This window comes from Rosa chinensis, chromosome 4 (genome assembly GCF_002994745.2).
Source record: "Rosa chinensis cultivar Old Blush chromosome 4, RchiOBHm-V2, whole genome shotgun sequence".
NCBI classification, from domain to species: Eukaryota; Viridiplantae; Streptophyta; class Magnoliopsida; order Rosales; family Rosaceae; genus Rosa; species Rosa chinensis.
In genome coordinates, this window is record NC_037091.1 from 36,631,686 (window position 1) to 36,657,767 (window position 26,082).

A 26,082-nucleotide genomic window follows, 5' to 3' on the forward strand; every position below is an offset into this window, starting at 1 on the left:
TGACTCATGTGGCACTTGTAAATAGGTCAGCTTCTAAAGAGTTTGGATCATCATGAGGCCCAACCGCTTGATGTCTGTGGAGTTTCAAGTCGGAAAACCTTAGGCCAACAAAGTCTAACTGCTCTTAAGCGGTAATTGGTGCTAAACCCAGATTTTAGTTAGATTCATGCGGACCACGAGTGGTTCAAAATGTTTTTAGGCTTGTGGGTTGCCTCCCCATTCAAGTACCATTTGTTCTAAATAATAATAATAATAATAATAATAAAGTTACGCTCGCATTAGACATTCTACCAACCCTAAAATATTCTACTGACTTTTCTACATATCTAAATTCATGTGCCACTGAAATCTAATGCCATCAAATCTTGATCAGTGCCGGAAAGAGCAGATAGTTGTGTGCATGTGTGCCAATCAGTTTTCGTCGATGAATTTGCTTAGTCGGCTTCAAATCTTCTGAATTTGCCAATCAGTTGTCTCCCTATCAAATTTCGACACGTGGCATTTGTTGTCTCCTCAGCATAACCACCTCTAACCAGCCTACTAACCCCGTGTGTATCTCTAACCCAACAACTCACCCCAAGTTGGCCATCGTAGATACCTCCTAAGTTCTTTGTTCTCAAGAGAGAGAAAACAGATCTGAACCCAGTTCCCTCCCCCTCCTCTCTAGCCCTGATCTTCATCCTTCCGGATCTAGATCGATGGTTTGAGGGTAGGGGTGTGGCTCTTCTTTCCAGGCGTTGTCCCTGTTTTCCCGTTGTTTTTTCGTTTTCTTTGCGTGGAGTTCTCCCTAACTAATCCTAGTCCGAGGAGGTTGAGATGAGGAGTGGCGTTGCCGGCGGAAGGTCGGGGGCGGTGGCCCGACCAGATTGGATGGGCGGAGCGTTGGGCGATCTGTCGTCGTCGGCGGACGTGTTGAAGCTGGGCAGGACTTGGCTTGCAGATTTTGGGTGTTTCCAGTTCAACACTATATACTTAATTATCAACTTATTTTCACATTGATGTACTGGCCGGGAATATATAAGCAACTGACAAGGAATACTCAATTTATAATTTTTTTTTTCCAGTACCAATTTTCTTCAAGATTTTGGATATTTTTCGGTTTGTTTGATATTTTCTACTTCTGTAGGAATACAAGTTACAATTTATTCATTGAAATTTTTTGTTTTGAGCTAGTGTGTTTAGATCCCTTTGTAGTAGTATTAATCTAGATGGAACCAAAATCCCTTTTGTGACTTTGGATATCTCTCACAGACTCTCACGGAGTGGTTACTTCAGTTGGAGCAATTAACTCCCTGAAGACAAATGGCCATGGTTTCAATCCCAGCATTCTCAGCTGTACAGTCAGTCGCTATACCCAGAGATTATCATTCCTTTGCGATTGTGAACTTGGCATTGGCTCTATTCAACTTGAAAAACCCAAAGATTCCAAAATTTCTGAAAACCCAGAAACCCCAGGCTAAAAACCAGTTGGGTTAGAGATACACACGGGGTTAGTAGGCTGGTATGGAGTGGTAAGGCTGAGGAGACAACCAAATGCCACGTGTCAAAATTTAATAGGGAAACAGGGAAGAGGATAGGAAAATGGGGACAGAAGATTTGAAGCCCTCTCTGACGTACTAACTGATAGAACAATCCTCATTTCCACAACACCACAAATTAGCCTTTCTCATCTTTCTTGTCTACGCCTCTTAAATTCGTCACCACAAACGTCATTTTGAGTTTTTGACTCTCCGCTCTCTCACCCCTTCTACTTATATAAACTCTTGACATGCTCCTCCCATCTCCAAGTTACATCTTACATCTCCCAACATCAAGAACTTCCTCATCTCCAAGCTCAATCCATAACTCGTACAATTTTTGCACCAAACATCCCTACACGTATATACTTCTAGTCGCAACAACTCCACTCTGCACTACGCGCCTCCGCAACGCAACCACCACCATGACGCAACACCGCTTCCTTCTCATCACATTCCCCGCTCAAGGCCACATCAATCCTTCCATGCAATTCGCAAAGCGTCTCATCAGCACCACGGGCGCGGACGTGACCTTTTTCACGGCCACATCTGCGCTTCGCCGCATAGGCAATGGCTCGTGCACTCCTCGTGGCCTGACTTTTGCTCCCTTCTCTGACGGCTATGACGACGGGTTTAAGCCCGGGGACGACATAGATCTCTACATGTCCGAGCTAAGGAGCCGTGGCTCGCGAGCTCTCGCGGATATCGTGGTGTCTAGTGCGAACGAGGGCCGCCCTTACACTTGCATGGTGTACACCATACTACTCCCTTGGGTGGCGGTAGTGGCGAGTGAACTTCACCTCCAGGCTGCGCTCGTTTGGATTCAGCCCGCCGCAGTGTTCGACATATACTACTATTATTTTAACGGCTACAAAGACCTCATCAGAAACAGTGCCACGGCTAATAACAGTGACCCTTCCCATGCAGTAGAATTACCAGGACTGCCACTAGTGCTGAAGAGCCGTGACCTGCCCTCCTTCATGGTGGATTCGAATCCGTACAATTTCGCTCTCCCATTGATCGAAGAACAGTTCGAACTGCTACGAAAAGAAAGCAAGCCAACCATCCTGGTGAACACGTTCGATGCACTTGAGCCGGAGGCGTTAAAAGCAATTGACGAGTTCAACTTGATCGGAATCGGGCCATTAATGCCATCTGCTTTCTTGGACGGCAAGGATCCATCCGATAAATCATTCGGAGGCGATCTATTCGAGAATTCAAAGAACTCAGCGTACCTAGAATGGTTGAACTCGAAGCCGAAAGAATCCGTCATCTACGTCTCGTTTGGGAGCATTTCCGTGCTGTCCAAGATTCAAATGGAGGAAATTGCAGAAGGGTTGTTGAAATCTGGTCGTCCATTTCTGTGGGTGATTAGAGAAAACCAAAAGAACGGAGAAGGTAAGGAAGAGAAAGAAGAAGACAAACTGAGTTGCAGAGAGGAACTAGAAGAGCTTGGGATGATAGTCCCGTGGTGTAGTCAAGTGGAGGTTCTGTCAAATACTTCATTGGGTTGTTTTGTGACACATTGCGGCTGGAATTCAAGCTTGGAGAGTTTGGTTTCTGGGGTACCAGTGGTAGCTTTTCCTCAGTGGACAGACCAAGGCACAAATGCCAAGTTGATAGAGGACACTTGGAAGACAGGAGTGAGGGTAGCACCGAATGAGGAGGGTCTTGTTGTGGGTGAGGAGCTTAAGAGGTGTTTGGATCTGGTGATGGAAAGTGAAGAGATGAGGAGGAATGCTAAGAAATGGAAGGATCTGGCAAGAGAGGCTGTGAGTGAAGGAGGGTCTTCTGACAAGAATTTGAAGGTCTTTTTGGATCAGATTGGAGATGGTTGTTTTCTAGCCTAGAAAGATTGATGCATGTACGTTGACAAGGAAAAGCTATATGATTGCTTAGTGTACCTTTTTTTGTTCACCACACACCACACCCCCCCGCCGCCCCCAATTTATTTTATTTCCTTTAGTCAGGTGTATGAAAGAATAGTTTGCTAGAAAATGTAAACTAACATTTTCTTGGAGAAAAATGTAAACTAACATTTTCTTGGAGAAAAATGTAGTCGTGATGATAAAATAAATGTAAACTTTTTCTGAAAGTGAATTACTGGAGAGGAGTTTGAAATAAATAACTTGTTTTTGCAATATGAAAGTGTACCTTTGGTCTCTGTTGTCGCCACTTTGCACATAAGTTTTCAATGGATTGATAGGCAGTTTTGGCAAGATTCATTGCACATTAAGAATTCTTCCCAAACACTTCTTTGATTGCGCAATCAACGTACATAGATTTTCATATCTTTAGATGACAATTCCCATATATAAGTCCAAGTACGATGTTTAGACCATAATTTTTTCTAAATATATCATTATTTCTAGATAGTTACACATTCTTAACTTTTTAATAGGCATCTCTATTTTTAACATTTTAAATCAAATTTCATGAGTAGATGAAATGATTAAAAGAGACATATATAGAAGGTTAGAAAAAAAATTCAAACAAAATACACTATCGATCTCTTCTCTGCATTTGTCTTCCCAACATTAACTTTGCAACACATGAACCTCACCATCACAAACCCCGCTATATTTGTATATGCCTAAAGAAAAGATCCACATGAAATGGTTATTTGTATATGACAAATAAAAGATCCACATGAAATGATTATTTTTATTCAAAATGTGAAGATCGATGAGATAATTATTCAATTCCTAAATTATTATTCACCTCTACCATGTGAACACAGATGGAGCATTTCTACATTCAGCAACTCATGCAGGGGTGGGAGGTGTCTTGCGGAATGAAAAGGGTGTTCATTGCTGGATTTGCTTATCATAAAGAGTATCCACTTCTGCAATGCATGTGGAACTTCTTGCAATTAAACATGGGCTAGAATTGTTGCAAGCCATGACAGTAACGAATGTTATTGTTCAAAGTGATTGTCTCTTGGCTATAAAGGTTATTTGTGAGGAACGTGAGAATTTCACAACTCTAGGCAACTTAGTGGACGATATCAAGGCTCTTCTTCATCAGTTGCCTTCGATTGGGATACAACATGCTTATTGAACCTCCAATAGAGTAGCCCACAGGTTTGCAATAAGTTATGATTTTGATGCTAATGCCCATACTGAATGGTTGTCAAACGCTCCAGAGTTTGTTTTGGATGCCTCATTTACGACTGTAATCATATGCTTCAATAATAAAAGTTTTTTTTTCCTCAAAAAAAAAAAAAAATCTATCTCCTTCCAATCTAATCCTACATTTCCATCAATCTCCAACCAGCAAAGTCAACAAACAAGATAAATGTTATAAACCTTTTATCCAAATTTCAAAACGCATCTAAATAAAAGATTTTATTTGGGTCACGTGTTGCTATCTTAGGTCTTCGATCATGCTGTGTAAAGCAACTTTGATATTTGACACGAGGTCGGTTGACTATGGTGCTAAATTGATTGATGATGGATGTTGGTTTATGAGAATTGAGGGTAGTTTAGATATTTTTGGGTTGTGTATTTAGTAAAATGCTAGAAGAAAAGATTGCATATGTGGTGTATTAAGTAAGGGATGTGTATTAAGTTATTAGGGGTGTGTATTTAAAACTACTCTTTTAGATAAGGGAAAGATTGTAAATTCTACCATATGTCTAGCGTAACATGTAGCTTTCCTCAAAATTGCTAAACCTAAAAGCTATTGATCCTAATACTTAAAGTTATTGGCCAAACCTAAAAGCTGTTGACGAAAAGAGCTACTGACCCCAATATAGAGACCTGCTGACCCATTGACCAACCCGTTAGGCCAAACTTGGACTATTAAGAACTCCACGAAAATTACACTAGCTGTTTAATATTAACTCAAATTTAGCCTTTTGGTTCATTTCAGTGTTACATTTGTATCGTGCCTTACCATATGTAAATGCAATTAAGATGGCCACGAACGATCACTGTCTTTCACGACCTGACCCAACACTTCGACAACGGACTAGCTATTCTCAGTCTTTTCACCTAGACAGACAGACAGACCATAACCCTAGCACTCCTCGATCTCTTATCTCTATCTCTATTAATAAAGCGAGCAGCCGTTTACTGTTCATATTGGGAAGCTTTCGAACTTCCGAAATTGACCTTGGTTTGGCTAACGTGAAAGACATTAGCAAAGTAAACGCAGAAAGCATGCAGAAAAAAAAGGAGAGGAGGCGGATAGATCAAGGAGGGTCTTGATCTGGGTTGTGCCGACAGGAGGAAAGAAGATATAGAGGAGGGAAAGGAAAAGAAGATGAAGAGGAAGAGTCTGGATTTGGATTCGCTTTGATCGAAATTACCCGACACAAGGTAGGGTTGAGAAATTATGGGTTTTGGGTATTGGAGATTGATGATTAAGGTTTTTGATGGGAGAGATTATTACGTGAAAGAGTGATTGAGGAGCGAAAAAAACCGAAAATCTTTCAAGGATTCGCTTAAGGAGCTTGAAGCTAATATTCAGTTTGCCAATACTTTGTAAGACTCTTTTTAGTCTTTTCTTTTGCTCAATCTTCATCCATAGTTCATTTTTCTCAGTTACATGGATTGATTCTGGGTGATACCCAAGTTTGTTTGTTTGTCAAGATTTTGATGGAATTTGGTCATCTTGGGAATTTGATCTGTCTAATTTTGCTTTCGAAATTTAAGTTTTCTATCTCATTTCTTGTGCTATGCAAGATTAGCTTTATAGCTTGTACATGTTGAACGTCTGGGTATATAGTTGTGTAAATGATTATGCTCTAAACCCACAATTCACAATTGCTTACGACTTGTATACTGAATTCTATAAAGGAGTGAAACGTTGATTTGTGCTGATAGAACAGAGTATTAGAATGGTTTGAGGAATGAAGTTTACTTTAGCCACAAACAAACATGCTATGATTTTGTATTAGAATTCATATCAAATTACAATCTCAATAAAAGTATCCTATTTCAATTACAATTTGAAACAGAAATCCATTCTTTTAACATTGCAAAACCCATTCAGAAGCCAAAATCAGAACAGTCATCTAGAGTCGATGTGTGGTAATTTTTTTTTAGTTCTTGCTAATAGTTTTTTCCCAAGTGCTGTGTAAGTGAACTACGACTAAAGTGATCCATGGAATTTGAACCGTTAATCACTTTTTTTGTTGGGGTTATAGGCTGTCCATTTGTTGTATATATGTTGATTCATGATAGGGCTCGTCAACAGGCCGGGCCAGGCCTTATTATATTTTTAAATAATGGCGTGCCGCGATGGGCCGGGATTTATTGTAAATTGAAGGATCTAAGCCCGTCCATATAAAGCGGGCCTTGCGGGCTTTTTTGAGACGGGCCTTGTGGGCTTTATTTATAATAAATATTTAAAGACACTAATTTTTTTATAAATCTATATTTATATATCATACATTCCAAAGAGCAACCTCTATCAATTCAAATAAAATGGGAAAACCGACCGTTGAATGTGATTATTACAATAAATTATGGGTGTGATTAAAAATTTAGTCAATTTCACCATAGTTTCGAACCCGATCGGATTGGTCAACCATAGTCATTTGTATGTTTTCTTGGTTGACCGATGACATAACGACCGCGAAACGTGCTTATTTTTTTACATCACGTTTGTAAATATTTCATCGATGGATGTTCGTGGACATAAGATAAAAATTTCAATTTTAATTACAAAGACATTGGTCTATACCAATTTGCCTCCTGAAGTAGTCTAACTTATACATTGCATTTAAATTGTTGAGGATCATTCTAAAACAAACACAAAGTGAAAAATGAATTTGGAGAAACCAACCGCTCGATGGAGAGGTTGTAATGTTTTATGGTGGTTGTAAAAATTTCAGCCAATTTAGTTTTCGTTTCGAATTCGATCAACTAGGTCAAACTTAGTTACTCTTATAAACCTATATTTATATATCATACACTCCAAAAAGTAACCTCTATCAATTCAAATAAAATGGAAAAACTGACCGTTAGATGAGATTATTATAATAAATTATAAGTGTGGTGAAAAATTTAGCTAATTTCACCATATTTTCTAATCCGATCGAATCAGTCAACCGTTGTCATGACATGTAGAATATATATGCACATATTCAATATAGAAGTATGAGAACGTCCAATTTCACCATAAGCCAAATTACAACAAATTCACACTTACACAAAGAGACACACACACACACACACACATAATGATGATGTGGCACACTGAAGATTTCCAAATTTATGTGCTGGGCCTTCTAGATTCCCGTCAAAGCTGAACTGCCTTCACTTAAATTGCCATAACTCCTTCTAGGAAAGTCAGAATCGCAAACCGTAAAATTCTTCAGAAACTAGACACATGGGGCTTTCTGTGCATATAGGGTACAGCTCCTAATGCTTTCCGAGAAGTTCTCAGTAATTCAGCGAAGTTCAGTTCTAGACATGAACTTGTAAAAGATGTTACAGATTCCAGTCCAAGCAGAACTGCCTTCACTTAAATTGCTATAACTTCTTCTAGAAAAGTCAGAATTGCAAACCGTAAAATTTTTCAGAAAATAGACGCATAGGGCTTTCCGTGAATATAGGGTAAAGCTCCTAATTCCATCCGAGTAGTTCCTAGTAATTCAGTGAAGTTAGGTATTCTGTACAACAGTTTCTGTGTTGCAGATTCTCTTTTGAGCTGAACTGCCTTCACTTAAATTGTCATAACTCTTTCTAGAAAAGTCGGAATCATAAACCGTAAAATTTTTCAGAAACTAGACACATGGGGTTTTCCGTTAATATAGGGTACGACTCTTAATTCCATCCGAGAAGTTCCCAGTAATTTAGCTAAGTTGGGTGTTTTGCACAACAGTTTCTGTGTTGCAGATTTTTATTCAAGCTGAACTGCCTTCACTTAAATTGCCATAACTCCTTCTAGAAAAGTCTGAATCACAAACTGTAAAATTCTTCAGAAACTAGACACACGGGGCTTTCCGTGCATATATGGTATAGCTCCTAATTATATCAGAGCAGTTTCCAGTAATTCAGAGAAATTAGGTGTTCTGCACAAGAGTTTCTGTGTTATTTATATAATAATTTTTGTTGGCAGGCTTTTACAGGTCAGGCCTAACGGGCTTTCACGGGCTGGGCCTATGGGCAGGGTAGGGTTTCAAACCCCTTAACCAAGCCAGGCCCTCTACCCACGGGGCCAGGCCTATGGCGTGCTTTTTGACGGGCTGGGCCTGGCTTTTGGCCCACCGGGCCGGCGGGCCTCCATCGGCCCACTTGATCTGCGGGCTTTTTGATGAGGAGACTGATGGATCTGTGGCCGTTCGAGAAATCCCCGATGCCGCCGACAGAAGACTAAGCAGGTTTATGTTCAAAAACAGCAAGAAAAGCCTGACAATGGGAAGCAAGTGATTGTTGATAGTACTCCTCCTACGAGGGATGATCCTGGAGAGGGTCCATCTTTCGCTAGGAAGTCTCCCCCTCCTAATCCTATTGCAACACAACTATTGGAGAATGGTACTGATGGTAATGTTGTTGAGCATGGAGTGGTCAATATGGAGCCTAGGGTTACTAATGCTCAACGAACAATAGTGAATATTAATAGTGTTGACCGGAATGTGGTAGTCATACATGTACCTGAGATTGAAAATGGAACTGTTTTGGGTTAGACTTTGGCTGAGCCTGAGCAGAGGGAGGTTGGTTGTACATTAACAATAAAAAATTCGGTGGATGAGGGAAGTGACGATGATGCTACAACAAGTGGGACATAAATTTCAGATAGTGAGTCTGCTCACAGATCTCCTTCCCGTGAGGTTGTCTCTTCTGTGCCTATTGAGAGCTGGTATGATGAAGCTGAGCGAGAGAACGCCTTGTTTACTGAAGTTGTCTCAAAGGCTCGCCGTAAGTCAACACCAAAAGCCTGAAAAAAGGAAAGCCGAGAGGCTTACATTCACCGAACGAAGAATATTTCTCAATGAAGATCTTGTATTGGAATTTGAGGGGTATTGCTAATGACCCTACTCAAAATGCTTTAAAGAAGTTTGTGCGAGCTCATAGTCCAGAGATTCTATGTATTTCTGAGCCTTTTGTGGACTTGGCTTCTATTCCAGGTTCCTACTGGCATTCTTTGAATTTGGTTCTTGTTTGTACAAATGATAGAGGTTTGTCTAGACCCAATCTGTGGGTCTTTTGTAAACCATCACTCCAATCATCTATACAAGTGCTCCCAGCTACTGATCAACAGGTCTCCTTCCACGTCTCGTTTGATTCAGTTACTAGTGTGGTCACTGCTGTTTATGCTAAGACCACATTGGTGGAGCGTCGTAGGTTGTGGTTTGATATAGCAGATGTTAAGAGCATATTTGTTATGGGCCTTGGTTAGTTGTTAGAGATTTCAATGCTATTTTAGGTGCCCATGAGAAGAAGGGAGGAGCTCAGGTTTGTAATCGGTCTTGTGAGGAATTTCAGGCAATGTCTGATATTTGTGAGTTAGTCCACATTGATACAAAGGGGGCATAATTTACTTGGGCTCGAAGAAGAGGTCTTCGAGGTAGTGTAGAGTTATGGTTGGACATGTGTCTTGCAAATTTGGAGTGGTTGGATTCATGGTCCCAGTTTGACTGTTGTACACTACCTCGCATTTCCTCATACCATAATCCTTTACTAATGTCTTTCTCAAAAAATTTTGGGGCATGTCAAAGCTTCTTCAGGTTTCGAAAAATGTGGATTGAACACTCTGATTTCAAGAACTTTGTTAAGAATTGTTGGGGTTCAAGTGATACTCATGGTTGTCCTTTATCGGTTTTGCAACATAAGCTTCGAGTTTTACGCAAGGCACTTCGAGCTTGGAATTAGGAGGTTTTCGGTGATATTCATCGTAAAGTAGGTGCTGATCTAAATGAGTTGGCACTCATTCAACAAGAAATTGCAACTTCAGGAGAATATGATGATCAACTTGCCAAAGAAAGTGTACTGCAAGCTAATTTGACGGAGTCGATGCGTATCCAAGAGATGTTTTGGCGGGAAAAGTCAAGGCAGCGTTGGTTAGCTGAGGGGGATAGAAATACATCTTTTTTTCATTCTACGTGTCGTGTTCGTAAGACCCAGTCTTCCATTGCTATGCTAAGGGAGAGTGATCAGGTATTTGATGATTCTATTTCCATTCAAAATCATATTGTTGGTTACTATACTGATCTGTTTGCTCACTGAGCTGATTGCTAAGACTCTGGGCTAGTTTCACGTGTTATACCTTCTCTGGTTACTGTTGAAGAAAATGAATGGCTTATTGCAATGCCTTCCTCAAATGAAAAATTTTCAGTGGTAAAATCTATGGATCCGAATAGTGCACCAGGGCCGGATGGTTTCAATGGGCATTTCTTTATCTCATGTTGGGATATTGTAGATCAGGATGTGATTAAGGCGGTTCAATATTGTTTTCAGTTCAGTATTTTGCCATCTTCCTTCAATTCCAGCATCATCATATTAATTCCAAAAGTGGAGCATGCAGATTCTATTAAGCTGTTTCGGCCCATTGCTTTATCGAACTTTGTCTTCAAGATCATCCCAAAAATCCTCTCCTTACGCCTAACAGAAATTGCTTCTAGAAATCACCAGAAATTGCTTCTAGAAATTGTTGGGGTTATGAATGGCATGTTGCCTTGCTTCGTCAAATTGAATCTTGGTGTCGAAATTTTCTCTGGTCAGGCTCAATTGATAAACGTGATGTTCCTTTGATAGCTTGAAAACTATGTTGCTCTCCTTTCAAGGAGGGAGGTCTAGGGCTCAAGCAGCTTCTTGTTCTAAACCGTTCCCTTCTTCTTAAAAAAGCATGGGAGGTTTTTTCATTTTCCGCATAGGGATGTCGTTTTTAAGGGATCGGTTTTGGAAGAATGGTTGTTTAAGGAAATCGTACACTTCTTCTTCTATTTGGTTCGGTGTTAAACGGTTTTGGAATCATGTGGTAGAGAATGGGCAATGGATGCTTGGTTATAATTCTAAGGTTTCCTTTTGGAGAGATAATTTTGTTGGTCACCCTTTAGTTGATTTTTTTGGTTCTCATGTGGCTTATTCTAAAGACCGGGTTGCAGATTTTCTATTAGATAGGATGTGGAATCTTCCAAATCTTCTTCAATTTCATTTCCCAGGTTTATGTGATATTGTTCGACAAATACCCATTGCAACAGATCCCTAAGTTGTTGATCGTTTAGTTTAAATTCCTTCGTCTTCAGGGGACCTCACGGCTAAGGATGCATATTCTTATTTATGGCCTCATCTCCCTCCATTGGCTGGGAAAATTAATTTGGTCGAAGTTTATTGCTCCTCGTATGTCTTTGTTGGCTTGGAAGGTGTTAAGGGGTCGTGTTCTCTCCGATGATTTTCTTCAAAGACGGGGTGTATCACTTGCTTCTTGTTGTGGTTTATGTCGACAAACTGGTGAGTCAATGAGCCATATTTTTCTTTCTTGCCCCTTTGCTTCTGCAATTTGGCATCACATGGTTAACAAATTTGGCCTCACCGGGTTTCCTAGTTCAGTTCCCGAAACATTAGCTATTAGCTTATATCATGGTTGTAGTGCTCAATGGAAGGAGTTGTGGTATGCTTGCTTTGTCTCAGTTTTGTGGTTCATATGGGGGTCTAGAAATAAAGCAAAGTTTGATGGTCAGGTCACTAGTGTTAATCATACTTGGACCTTAATTTCTGGTCATATAATCTCTTCAAGCAAACTTGCTACTGGGTGCATGCATAATTGATTGGTGCTCAATGCAGACCATGCCGTGAGCCACGCGTAGTTGAGGTTAATTGGCATCCTCCCTCATATGGTTGTATAAAGCTTAATACTAATGGGGCATGGAAGAGTAGCTCTAGTAAGGCTGGCTATGGTGGAGTGTTTCGTGATTATAGAGGTCAGGTGGTTGGTGCTTTCTGTTCAAATTTAGAGATGCCGAGTTCGGTTGCCGCTGAAGTAATTGCTGTTATTCAAGTTATTGAATTGGCTTGGGTGAGGGAGTGGAAACATATTTGGTTGGAAGTGGATTATGAGATTGTGCTTAACTTCACGCGCTCTCCATCTTTAGTACCTTTGCTTACACCGTATCTCTCAAATGCAGTTTCACTCGTCGCATATCTTTCGTGAAGGTAACCAAGTTGCGGATGCTTTGGCAAATCATGGTGTCAACTGCACATGTTTGGTTTGGTGGGATATACCGCCCCCATTTATTACTTCTTTTTGTAGTCGTGATTGGTTGGGTCTTTCTAATTTTCGTTTCTGTTAGTTGTTTGTCTGTTTGGTTTGTAGAGACGAGGTTGTTTCTGTTGTCCTTCATTTTTCGTGATCTGCTGGGGTAAGGTTTATGTCCCCCCGAGTGGCTATCTTTTTTTTTTTTTTTTCTAATAAATTTCTGTTCATCGAGGTTTACCAAAAAAAAAAAAAAGTTGAGAAAGCATTCACCCGCACTTCCGCACGCGCGATAACGCATTCAGGAAGGCTAGTCCTATTAACAAAAACCACAAATTGGTTCGGCACAGTGTGCTGTCCAGGAGGACATTTCGGGCTTTAGATCTAACTTTGTTGTGGCTGCCTGCTCTCTGTAGCTTCGCCAAGAGCTCATAGTGCAATCGTTCTTACCCACCAATGGCTGTGTATACATGTTCTTGTCGTTTCATTTTTGACAAAATGGCGATACAAAAAGGAGGCAAAATGGCAACAAAAAAACGAAAACATAAACACAAACAAACAAAATGGGGGCTTGTCCAAGAATCAAAATAGCCAATCAGTGAGGACGGGCGTGTTTTTATTTTTATATTTTCTTTGTTAAAGTACTCTCATACTTTGAATTTCACTATTGAAACCCTTTGCATATATGAGCTGATTTAGAGCAGTCAGACTATTCATTGTAATCTGATGCTCAATATCAAACAACCGAAGTCACCCTAATTGGACTATATTCATACACTTGTATGCACGCTTCGTTATTAGTCAGTTCACTCAGTTGTTGTCATTGACTTTTCTCATCTATCTCAAACCATGCCATATGCAACCTATTCCACTCATGTGTGCAATTGCCAATTGATGGATCTTAAGGAGAAAATTTTAGGTGAGACGCTCATGTCATGTTATCACCCTAACTGCACAATATTCATACAAACTTGTATGCGCGCTTCGTTATTAGTCAGTTCACTTAGTTGTTGTCATTAAATTTTCTCATCTATCTCAAATCATATGAAACCTAGTCCACTGGTGCTATTGCCAGTTGATCAATCTTAAGAAACGAGAAAATTTTAGGTGAGACACTCATGTCATGCACGCAATGTTTTAAAAGGCTGAGGCGTAGCCGAGGCGTAGCCGGGAGAGCCTCAGCAAGGAGTTTGCCTTGAGGCGTAAGGCGTAAGCCTTACGTATAAATTATCTGTATTCACGTATAGAACTAGTCTTATATATAGAACATGTATTGTAACCAAATAAACATTATAAATTGTCATCCATTCATAATAAACAAGTACTAAAACCATATGATTCAACAAAATCACCAAACCTAAAATAAATCCCAAGATATAAAGTTGAAAGACCAAAGAACAAGAACAATTATTGAAATCAACTTCAGTAATCAAATTAACTAGAAAGTTTTTTTTTGCATATATGTTTATGGTTGCTCTGGTACTAACCGTACTATAATGCTCGACTGCGCTGGTCAAATGTGGGAACCCCAAAAGCAGTTGTCAAATTTGGGAAGGAAACAAGGGAATAGAGTTGGGTTTTGAGCAAACTACATTAGTAACACTAGTCATGGTTTTAAAAACAGTAAAGGGCAATGTTATTATACCTTGGCTTTGAGGATGGTTCCGTCAGCAAGATGCACCAGCAGGAAGTTCACTTGCAAGGGCTTCCAACAGCAACTTCCTTTTCACACAACGATTTTCATGGTCTCCACTGCCGATCCGAATTCAACACTAAACTCGCCGATCGGATTCTATAACCGAAGCTCCAATTCGCCTCTTTCGATCGATCTGTGCGTGTGTGAGAAACTGAGAATCAGAGACAGACAGAGAAATGAAGGAAAGCAATATGAATGGGAGAGAATGAGACTGAATTCGAATGGGAGCCAAATAAACACAAAACAACCAAAGAAAGCAATGAAAGTTGAGAGAAAAGCAAGATCGTACCTCCTTCTTGTTCCAATTCTTCAAAAAACATATTATTGCTCTTCATGATTAACTTTTCGAGTAAGGGATTGGGTCTTCAGTGTGAAGAGTCGGGAGGAGGCTGTTGAGGGATTTGGGGCTTCGCTCGGGCATAATACGCGACCTAAATGAATATCAACCCTCAAAACACCAAAACGACGTCGTTTTGGTGTGTTTAAAAAAAAAAAAAAAAACTTTCAGGCATACGCGCAGCACGCCTTAAGGCGCGCTTTCTCCGCCTTCCACGCCTCCATCTCCGCCTGCTGCGCCTCAGCGCCTCATCTGGAAAACGGACTCACTTTTCTTCACGCCTCACGCCTTTTGCGCTTGAAGGCGCGCCTGACGCGCGCGTTTTAAAACACTGCATGCACGTCCTACTAATTTTATCTAGAGATATTGAAGTTACCTCCTGCTAGCTAGTTAGTACCTCATTAGCAGGACGGCGGCCTCGCATAAGTTTTTCCCATTTAAGGACAGAAGAGTTCATAAGGCCAGAAATTAGCCTTTCTCTTCTTTAGTTTCCAGCTTTTCAGTTCGTCATCACAAACGTCATTATTTTCCTACAAGTCCCTTACTTAAACTCTTGACATCCTCTTCTCACCTTACATGTTCCAACATTTCGAGTCTCACTTATTCACTCAGCCCACCAATCCATTATTTGTATAGTTAAGACCTATCTACAATACACGAGCCACTTCCCTGCCAACAACCACCACCATGGTTCAACACCGCTTGATTATGATAGCATATCCAGCTCAAGGCCACATCAATCCCTCCCTTCAATTAGCCAAGCGCCTCATCCGCACCACTGGTGCGCATGTAACCTTTGTCATTAGCGTCTCTGCTCACCGCCGCATTGGCAACGGCTCAACTACTCCTAGTGGCTTGACCTTTGCTCCCTTCTCTGATGGGTACGACGACGGGGTTAAGCCTGAAGACGATAGTCAGCATGCCTTTAGTGAGCTCAAGAGTCGCAGCTCGCAAGCGATTGTGAATCTTGTCGAATCTGGTAGGAACGAGGGCCAACCTTACACTTGCATGGTGTACACTTTACTTCTCTCTTGGGTCGCGGAAGTGGCCACTGAGCTTCACCTCCCCAGCGCTCTCGCTTGGATTCAGCCAGCCACAGTCTTCGACATATACTACTATTACTTCAACGGCTACAAAGAAATCATCAGGAACAATACCGGTGCTGGTAACAATGACCCCTCCTTTGCAGTAGAATTACCAGGATTACCGCTATTGTTGAAAAGCCGCGACCTTCCCTCCTTCGTTCTGGCTTCGAGTCCGTACATATACCGGTTTGCTATCTCATTGTTCGAAGATCAGTTCGAAAAACTTGGTAAACTACGCAAGCCAATCATACTGGTGAACACGTTCGATGCACTAGAACCCGAAGCCTTAAAAGCAATCGACAAGTACAATTTGATCGGAATCGGGCCTTTAACGCCGTCTGCTTTCTTGGACGACAAGGATTCATCTGATAAATCTTTCGGATGCGATCTTTTCCAGAAATCAAAAGACTCCACCTACATGGAATGGCTGAATTCGAAGCCGGAACAGTCGGTCGTTTACGTCTCGTTTGGGACAATTTCCGTGCTGTCCAAGATTCAAATGGAGGAAATTGCAAAAGGGTTGCTGGATTCTGGACGTCCGTTTCTGTGGGTGATTAGAGAAAACCAAAAGAACGGAGAAAGTAAGGAAGGAAAAGAAGAAGAGGAACTGAGTTATAGAGAGGAACTAGAAGAGCTTGGGGTGATAGTCCCGTGGTGTAGTCAATTGGAGGTTCTGTCAAATCCTTCGTTGGGTTGTTTTGTGACACATTGTGGCTGGAATTCAAGCTTGGAGAGTTTAGTTTCTGGGGTACCGGTGGTGGCATGTCCTCAGTGGTCAGATCAATGCACTAATGCAAAATTGATAGAGGACACGTGGAAGACAGGGGTGAGGGTAGCACCGAATGAGGAGGGTGTTGTTGTGAGTGAGGAGTTGAAGAGGTGTCTGGATTTGGTCATGGGAAGTCAAGAGTTGAGAAGGAATGCTAAGAAGTGGAAGATTTTGGCGAGAGAGGCTGTGAGTGAAGGGGGGTCATCTGACAAGAATCTCAAGGCGTTTTTGGAGGAGATTGAAGAAGTAGATTAATTGCATGGGCAAAGAAAATGTTTGTTTTCGTTTTTTTCCTTTTTCTTTGTTCCTGGTTTTGTGACTCTAAGTCGTTTTCTTTTTCTTGGTTTGCTTTATATTCCCTGAGGATATTATCCATCGATCTTTTCATTTTCGAGTAATTCTTAATATTTTTTAAGTAATAGTCTAAATTCTTGAAAAAGTTGTTATACTTAACATTAGATATACTTTTGATCAAAAAAAAAAAAAACATTAGATATACTACGAAAGAATGTATAGTTCTCATACTTGGGGCTTCCACAACTCAAGTACGAAACCTAAAGTTACACTAACAATCTCTCCTAATTTTGAAACGTCTTACATTTTTCAACATATAATTCATTGAATACATTGCTGAAGCGAACCACCAAAAATGGTAATTGACATAGCTTTTCTTTTATTTTCATGGAATTTTTAATTTTTCCCTATTCAGAAGTATACGCTTAAAATTTAACAAGTTTAAGTCGTGTGTAAGATATATTCATCTGCGTTTCCATAAGTACTATAGTACCATAAGGATCATATGAGTGATTGTTTTTAAAATAGCTCTTAATTGTCTCAAATATTCAACTTATGTAACATGGGCACGTAGTCATCTTTAACCAGGCTGGTCTTAGAAGTTTTGTTTGTAATTTAATTTTCTCCCAATTATAATTTTTTTTTAAGATGAATAATGATTAAAAACATTTTATCATACTTCCCTTGTTTTTTTTTTTTGAATAGGAATTGATTTTATTAATAATCAAGCCATAGAACGCTCACACAGCTTACACAAGTATGTAATCGAGGACCAAGAAAACCTATCTAAGCCTAGCAAAACTCATTAAATACTGAGGGATGCTCGTTGAAAGCAAGCCTAACTAAGCAAGACGATTATATTCAATCTTCAGGAGATATTATGTTTTTACTTACTCATATTGTCAAGCCAATATTGTGACCCATAAATTAGCAGATAAGGGAGTTGTGACTCATAAAATAATACGTTTTCAACGAGGGGGCTGTACCTCTTCTTTTTGTTTCTAATTGATGTAATTTTGAAAAGTAATTCTATTCATACCTCTCATATCGGTCATTGGACCTCCTACACTATTTTTCACCATTAGACTTCCAATTTTACCCAATTTCCTTTACTCTCTACACCTCCCCTTCTTCCTATACCCATGAACCCCAGTCCGTCTCCACTCTCCACCTACACAAACATCATCTCCAGCAACCCAAATACCATCTCAATTGGTTATTATCGCTCAGCTCAAAAAAAAGAAAAAAAGAAAAAGAAAAAGGCAGAAAACATAGCGGCATTGACTGTCTCCACCTACACAAACATCATCTCCAGCAACCCAAACACCATGTCAATGCTTATTATCTCTCAGCTCAGGAAAAAGAAATAAAATAAAAAGGCAGATAACATATAGCAGCATTGGCCGATAGCTTTCTGTACCAATTATCCATAGTGCAATTTTTTGACTCTCAAATTATTAGTTATGGTTGGATCAATTAAGAACAATGTACTTTTGTTTATTTGAATTCAAAGAGACTAATAGCAAAGGGCTTTGCTTCTACACAGTTCGTAAATAATAAGCGCCTGAGATTTGCAAGAAAAAAAATGCAGAACACTAGGGTTGTGGCAAAGGATTCAAATAATTATATGGTCTATTCAATCTATTGTTTGTAAAACTGTTATCAAATATAAAAAAAATTGAGAGGATGGAAGTCGGGTTGTTCCTCACGAACGAGGGAAAGAAGATGATTAAAGAGGTGAAAGAGTTTTATTTTGTTTGTGTTTCTTTGTTTGTAAAAAGGGTAAAATAGGGTTTTAGAATATTCAAAAATTAGTGAAGGTCCAAATGTCAATATATTAGGTATGAATAGAAGCACTCAATTTCGAATTTGGAATGAGTTGATTTCCTAACTTAATAAAAAGCTTCCAATTGGTTCCAAAAAAAAAAACGTGGGGTACTTTTGTTCTTTCTTTGTTGGGTAGGAAAAATATTGAACTCTTTAAATCTTTAATCCATTCAGATCGGAAGAAAACAAAAGGTTTCGATTGCTTATCTTCTTGTCCTCGTCCACTTGCCCTGCCTCAAATGTCATTTTCAAGCCATGAGGAGGATTACGACCAATATCAACTGGTCAGCATCTAACATTCCAATCATTCAGGATTCTACGTACTACCAACTAGTCTGCTTCCAACATGAATGCACTTTCTATTGTTTGAGCCAGCTTCCTGGTGATAACCTACATATGAATTATCATCGATCTCTACAAAAACCAACCATGTGGTCATCAAACAATTATCAAACAAAAGAAAGAGTTCGAACAAGTATCATTATATATATGTTTGATTTAGATGTAACATTTATAAAATGATGAGAGTTATGTTAGGTGAATTACTTTTTTAAGCACCCACTTACATTTCACATTATGTATGTGGGAACTCATCTCACACAATTGTGTATTTAATACATTAGACTCTGTGCTAGCTACATCAACTGCTACATAAAATGATATCTGGTTGATACCTAAAAGAATTGTTTATCTAGCATTGCTCAAAAGTCGAAGACAAATTGTGAGCTAAATAAAGACGAAGATCATGAACTTACAATAGATGAGTCAAGAAGAGAATGATGATCAACATTCTTTGTTAAAAATGAACTCTCTGTTGCTCTTAAACCAATTATTGTCAATAAGATCGTTGGCATCCCTCTTCCAATTACAGAACCTGTTTGACTCCAAAACCAGTTGACTTGCAAACTGTCTCTTTTGCTGATGTGATTGCGCAGGCGTGCCAGCACCGTGGGGTGCAGTCGTCGGGGAGTTCCTTGACCTGACCTCTTGAATCAAGCACTGTGGACGAGGAGAGCACCAACCTCATCACAAGGCTCTTTTATCTGCCTTATGGAAAAGGACTTCTTGCCTTACGGGTAAGGGCTTTGGTTGTGATCTCTCTGCGACACTGAATCGATACTCAAACGTTGTAGGTTGAGCAGAGCAATCACCGGGAAGTTTGGAGAAAGCACGAGTTTTGCTAAAACGTGACTTTAGCTTTGCTGGGTTGCGAGAACGTTACCCTTGCTTCGCTGATAGTATCAGTGGCAGTAGCACTAGTAGTCGGCTCTTAAAGAGACTAGGACTAGCACTACGGTCGCCGGGTTTCAACTAGGTTGAAGGTATGCTCCGGGGAGGCTTTGATAATCTGTGCGATTAGTTGATTTGAGAGTTGTCCTTGATTCGTCCTTGAAACCTGGTATTTATATCTAGGTTTTCGACTGCTCCTTGCCATAGAAGGATTATTGATTGAAGTTTCCTATTCAATCTCTGCTACTTAACTCCAATAAGGGCTCGTTTTCCTTATGGATTACGGAATGGGTGAAGCTATAACCCAAACCCAAGTATGCTTATTTTTGGGCCGCAGGTACCGGCCCGCTATGCTAAATCCACTAAAGGATCTTGCCAAAATTACTTTTGGGCTCAAACAGAACCAATTACAAAACAGCAGGATGAGTATGTCTGGGGACCTTCTTCTAACAGGAAGTTAATTTACTATCAAGTCAGCTATATGGCTGCAGGTTTTTGTTACTAAAAAAAATAATCAAATAAGTTTGATTAATAAACTCCAGAAACTGAATATCTAACAAAAAGTGAAAATGTTTAGCTGGCTATACTCCTCAGAGGTACATTAAAAATTAGGGATAGATCGACTTTCAAGATTTGGACTAATTCAAGATAATTTCTGTCCACTTTGTCAAGAAGACAATGAAACTGCCAATCACTTGTTTGGCTAATGCAAGTTTGCTAAAGAAGTTTGAAATCGTGCTGGTATTGTACCCTCAGTTGACTGGGAAGAAGGCTACCTTATAGTGTTTAAGGAGCTTTTCTACTCCAACCGTTTTGTGATGTGCTGTTTCAAAAAATTATTACCATTTGTTGGCAACTTTGGAAAGCCAAAAATGATGTGGTATTTCGGAATGTCATTGCTAACCCAGGTTCTATTGTTGCAACTGCAGCTACTACAATGAAAAATTCAAATGAACAGCTTATGATCACTAGTGCTTGTTTGCCACTTATAAATGAATTCAAACCTCGTTAAGTGACAGCCTCTATCTAGAGATCATGTTAAGATCAATTTTGATGGCTCAGTTTGCAAAGACTCAGCGTCAAGAGGGATTGTAATTTGAGACTCCCTTGGCAAACCTCTCCTCGCAACCACTAGAAATATGGGAAACACAACTGTACCTATTGCGGAAGCCACTGCTCTTCGCAATAGTCTTCATGATGTTGTGGAGGAAGGTTTTTGAAGATTGTCATGGAAGGCGATTCAAAACTTGTCATTGATGCGGTCTGTGGAATTATCAACCCACCCTGGAGACTACTTAAGATTATTGAAGACATTAAACGATTGGCTTCTCATTTCCATTCGATTTCTTTTAGACACACTTTAAGAGAAGCAAAACTTTGTAGCTGATGCGATAACAAATCTAGGACATAATTCTCCTCATGTTGTAACTTGAACCAATATGGTCCCAAAGGAAGTATCTGCAACCTTATTGTTTGACACTGTAAAACCCCGGTTGTTCTAGAGGTTTTATTTTATAAATTTCTTTTTCTCATCAAAAAAAAAAAAAAAACATTGTTCGCTAAAAATTAGTAAAACTATATCCTCACAGAAAATGGAAATGATTGGTTATTGACTAGTTGGTAGTGGTCGTGGTTCTCATGGACGAGAGAAACAGACTTGTTGAGAAAGATGGGGAATAGATGAGGACAAGCAAAGAAGTATAATAACTTTTTCTCATTTGATTAATGGGCTGAAAAGTTCAGTCGAATAGGTCGAAAGGTTTTTGGTTCTTTAAGGTTTGTAATCAGTGTCGGGGCGAGTAATATAAACTAATTAAGTGGTGCACTTACAAAAAGAATTCATTAAACTTATTGTTGTAAATATTATTATCTATATGGATGTCCATGTAAATACTCATTTGATGTAAACCCTACCTCTATATAAAGGAGGCTAATGAGACTGAATGATAACACTTCTACTTCCTCCCAACTATTCTCTCTTCATCTTCTTCCTACTTTATAACACGTTATCAGCACGTTTTGCTCTATTTTTTTTTTTTTCATTTAACTTTATGATGATCCATGAGGTTTATGGTGCAATTCTATTGCCTTGACCAATAACTTCGATCTATGAGTTTTCTTTTGTCTTTTCTTTGCTCAATTCATAATGTTAATTGTTCTATTTCTATGATCATGATAGAAGAGCATTCATCTCATAGACGCTCGTATCTAGGAATAATTGGGTTTTATGTTTGCGTCAACGTACAAATCCAATATTTGTTTTTCAGTGGGTATCAAATAATGATTGTATCTATCTACTTCTAGTTTTTGGTTTTCTAAACCAAGTCAATGCATGTCCTTTTACGTTTGGTCTTTCAAATTCAACAATCAACATATACAAATATGCATCACTTTATGTTCCAGTGCATTTAATTTATTTAATGCTAATTTCATCTGCACCTCTTCGTCACCTGCATCTGGTAATAACGTTTTCTCTATTGCTTCTCATACGTTCTTATTGGCCATGGCCATGAGAGTGATTATATGCTACTGTTTGTTATCAATCACTATTGATTGCACTAAGGTCTATTATTTCAATTTATTTTATCTTTTTATGGTCTGTCCATATGTATATCAACAACTATACATCAAAGTTTTTGTGATTGAAGAACCAATCCATTGCACAAACGACCACTACCTATGGTACCCAAGCATTGGTGCACTGTGACAATCAACATATCTTTTTTGATTAGATATGTTCATATATTTATGATTAATTGATTCGATTTGTTTATCCGATTCAGGGGCTCTGAATTGCAATCCAACGAGATCGAAACCTGAAGTTTTCTGATCTGATTACCTTATGTTCCTCAAAGCTTCTATAATTATGAAGGCTAGAAGATCTTCCAAGTTATATAATTGAAAACCACATGTTTTCTTAATCCCCAATTGTATGAGGGCCTGAAGTTTCCCCAACTTTTCTGATATTGGGATTCCCTCCTCCATATGATATGTGGTTTTGAAGTTCAATATTGGCAATGGAGGTAGCTATACATCTAGGGCACATTTACTTAGAAGGAAATGAATGATTACGGGGTAAAAACATTCCTGCGTTTACTAACACATAAAGGAATCGGAATGATTCCGGATAAAAGAATTCATGCGTTTACTAACACATGGAGGAATCGGAATGGATGTAGGTCCCACATTCTTATCAGGAATCGATTCCTGAATACTCAGGAATTCGATTACGAAAGGAGGAGATGGGTTTAGGAATCATTCCTCCGGAATCAATAACGATTCCTTTCTTCTCCCATTCCACTTGTCTCCGATTCATGATTATTTTCCATTCCAAGTAAGTAAACGTGCCACTAGCTTGAGGTTCTACATATGATACCCTCGTGCAGTTAGAGGAGAGAGAAAGGATATCATAACCAGACCAGAAGTTCTATGTATTATTCATTTATGGAACCAGAAGTTTCCATCGTTAATATATTTATTTATTTTTTCTTCACCGCAATATTTCTATTTTATTGTATATCTTCATTACAGTACATATTTTTTTTGTTATTTATATGGGCCAGCAGCCCTATGTCTCGAACATATGAATTTCGAATGTAATATTTTTGAACCAGAAGTTCAAAATTTCATAGTAGAACCTGAAGTTCTAACAGTAAAACTCAAACCCGAAGCTTTGAGTATAAAATATAAATTAGTTAAAAGTGAACTTGAAGCTTCACTTTGATTACCTCGAGCCTGAAGTTTTGAGCATCAAATTTATTCGAACTTGAAGTTGAACATACGAAATCTTAGAACCTGCAGTTCTAATAATAAAAAATTCGAACCAGAAGTTTCGAGTGAATTTTCGTATGTCAATTGATACGTTTTCTTCTTCTTATGCTTACCTAAAACTTTCTTATTGTTATCTTATAAGTGTACAAGAAGTTCACTCCACCTTAGAACTTGGAGTTCTAAATTGTGCAGACTCGAGCCATAAGTCTTGAGTGAATATCTAGACAATTTATCATAAAGTTTTAATCTACCTCAAACCTGAAGCTTTGAGGGGATTATTTTGACACCAATTTATAAGTAAGCAGACAACCAACTGTTGGTTATTCATTTAACTAACGAATACAACGAGTATATCCTTTGAATACAGGTATGTAATTTTTTTTTATTAATATCATTTTTTTCCCTTATCATAAGTTTTGAGAAAGTGATCCACTAAACCCAAATTCATGATTGTGAGTTTTGTAATTAAAAGAGATTGGAACATGTAGTTCCTTGATCCTTAATTACATAAGGACCTGAAGTTCCTCAATGATTATACTCCCTAGATGACAATCTAAAGTCCCTCACTTATAAAGTATGATCGTAAAGCTAATCATCTCAGATCTTACATATCTGATTACTGGCTCTAGAAGAGCACATAATATTATTACTAAAGATGTACAATCTCGCACTACCATGGTCTCATTGTATAGTAAGAAAGCCGATTGACATGGCTACACCATGAAATGCCACCAGAAGTGGAACATGATGAGAAAAATCATGAGTCAATGCAAATACTGCCCTAACATTCATACATGTGTGGAAATTGAGAAATGGGGCGTGTCTACAGTACACTATATGGTGGATCTTTCTCAAGCCACTTTCAAAATGGTACTAGTCAAATTAAATTTCATTGACTAATAAGAACATTGAGATCATCACACATCCTTGATGTCTTTTGCTTACAATAAGCAAAGTTGAAAACACTATTGTGTTATTCCACATATTTATTGTAACCTCTAGAGTTTTCATTGAAACTAAATGTTTCTAAATCCGATTATCTAGGAACCTAATGTTCCTTAAGAGGTCGTTATAAATGAAAAAAAATTGAAATCTCAAGTTTCTTGGATCTTCAATTATATGAGGGCCTGAAATCCCTCCTCTTTATGACTACACATTTATATGTGACATAGAACTTGAGGTTCTCCACATGATAAAGTCACTCTATTATTATGGATTATAGTTTTCAACTTGGAAATTTCGAGTATATCATTTCGGCTAGTAGTTCAAAATGAAGTTGGTCCATTCCAATTATCAGTATTCGACAATTAATATATACTGAAGCTATGGTAACACCCATATCAAGAGTTGTAGATCTTGATCTATGGCTCCAAGTTACAATCATGTTACCAAATTTGAAATATTGTTGCATTAATTACCTCCTACATAGTTAGAGAAGACTTTATGCCATCAGATATATACTGTATCAAATTTTCTGCAGTATAGTAAGGCATATGATGTCATGAACCTGAAGTTCCTTGAACCAAATACACTATTTGGGCATGACTGGTTACATCATATTTTGTCTATCATGTTGCATGGAATCACTTACAAGTTTTGATGACTGCTAACCTTATATACCGCATATTTGCGAGTTGTCACTTTAATGAAACAATCCTCCTACAATGAGGGGGAGAAAGATTGTTCCTGAAGAACGATATGAATTGGTGTGAGATATTTATCCACCGTCTCATTTTGACTTCGAGAAAAATCAAAACTAGTGAATTGATAAAAGAAAGTGACAAAATTATATGCTAAATGGAAAGGCATCTGCTTGGGTTAAAGTCCTTGAGACCAACCGTATTAATACAAACAATGTAGACTCCATTTGATTTGTGGGATGCAAATGTATCCAATTGACATGGTTCTCCTGAAGAGAATGTCATTAAACAATATCACAACTCGTAATATGGCTACACATACAGAGGGTGTAGGTACGCCATTAGGAAATGATGTCTTAGTGATACAATAATAAATCAATATGGTTGATGCTAATGGACAAAACATTTTTTTACCTAAAACTTGGTTTGGGTTCGCCACTAGCCAATGAACATCTTCACTCCAATGAAAGTGATAGATTTTTGAATGCATCTTTTGAGCATGGTCATAATAAGACAGTCTTCCCGCCGTTAGGGGGAGGAAATACTACTGTTATTTGAATAACGGCGTGAATTTGTGTGGATTGTATCCACCAGGTCTAAAGTTTTAAACTCCCAAAACATGGAAGATTATACAAGCCCTATAATGCTCTATATGAGATTAAAAGTAAAAATATCCACATTCGCTATATATTTCATCTATGAGAGATGATTGTCCTAGAAGCGACAATGTATGCTCTAGAAGTGGCATGGGTACCCAATATTAATAAGCTT

General features: G+C 38.8%; 2 protein-coding genes across 2 annotated transcripts; both read left to right on the forward strand.

Annotated features, from left to right (window-relative positions):
* Window positions 1–1,672: 1,672 nt before the first annotated feature.
* On the forward strand, window positions 1,673–3,617 carry LOC112197234 (phloretin 4'-O-glucosyltransferase-like). Its single transcript, XM_024337853.2, has one exon. The coding sequence runs from the start codon at window positions 1,769–1,771 to the stop codon at window positions 3,365–3,367; it is 1,599 nt and encodes a 532-aa protein (XP_024193621.1). The 5' UTR covers window positions 1,673–1,768; the 3' UTR covers window positions 3,368–3,617.
* An 11,475-nt stretch (window positions 3,618–15,092) lies between these two features.
* On the forward strand, window positions 15,093–16,943 carry LOC112201079 (phloretin 4'-O-glucosyltransferase-like). Its single transcript, XM_024342092.2, has one exon. It carries the CDS (start codon window positions 15,383–15,385, stop codon window positions 16,802–16,804), a length of 1,422 nt encoding a protein of 473 aa, XP_024197860.1. The 5' UTR covers window positions 15,093–15,382; the 3' UTR covers window positions 16,805–16,943.
* The last annotated feature ends 9,139 nt before the right edge of the window (window positions 16,944–26,082 follow it).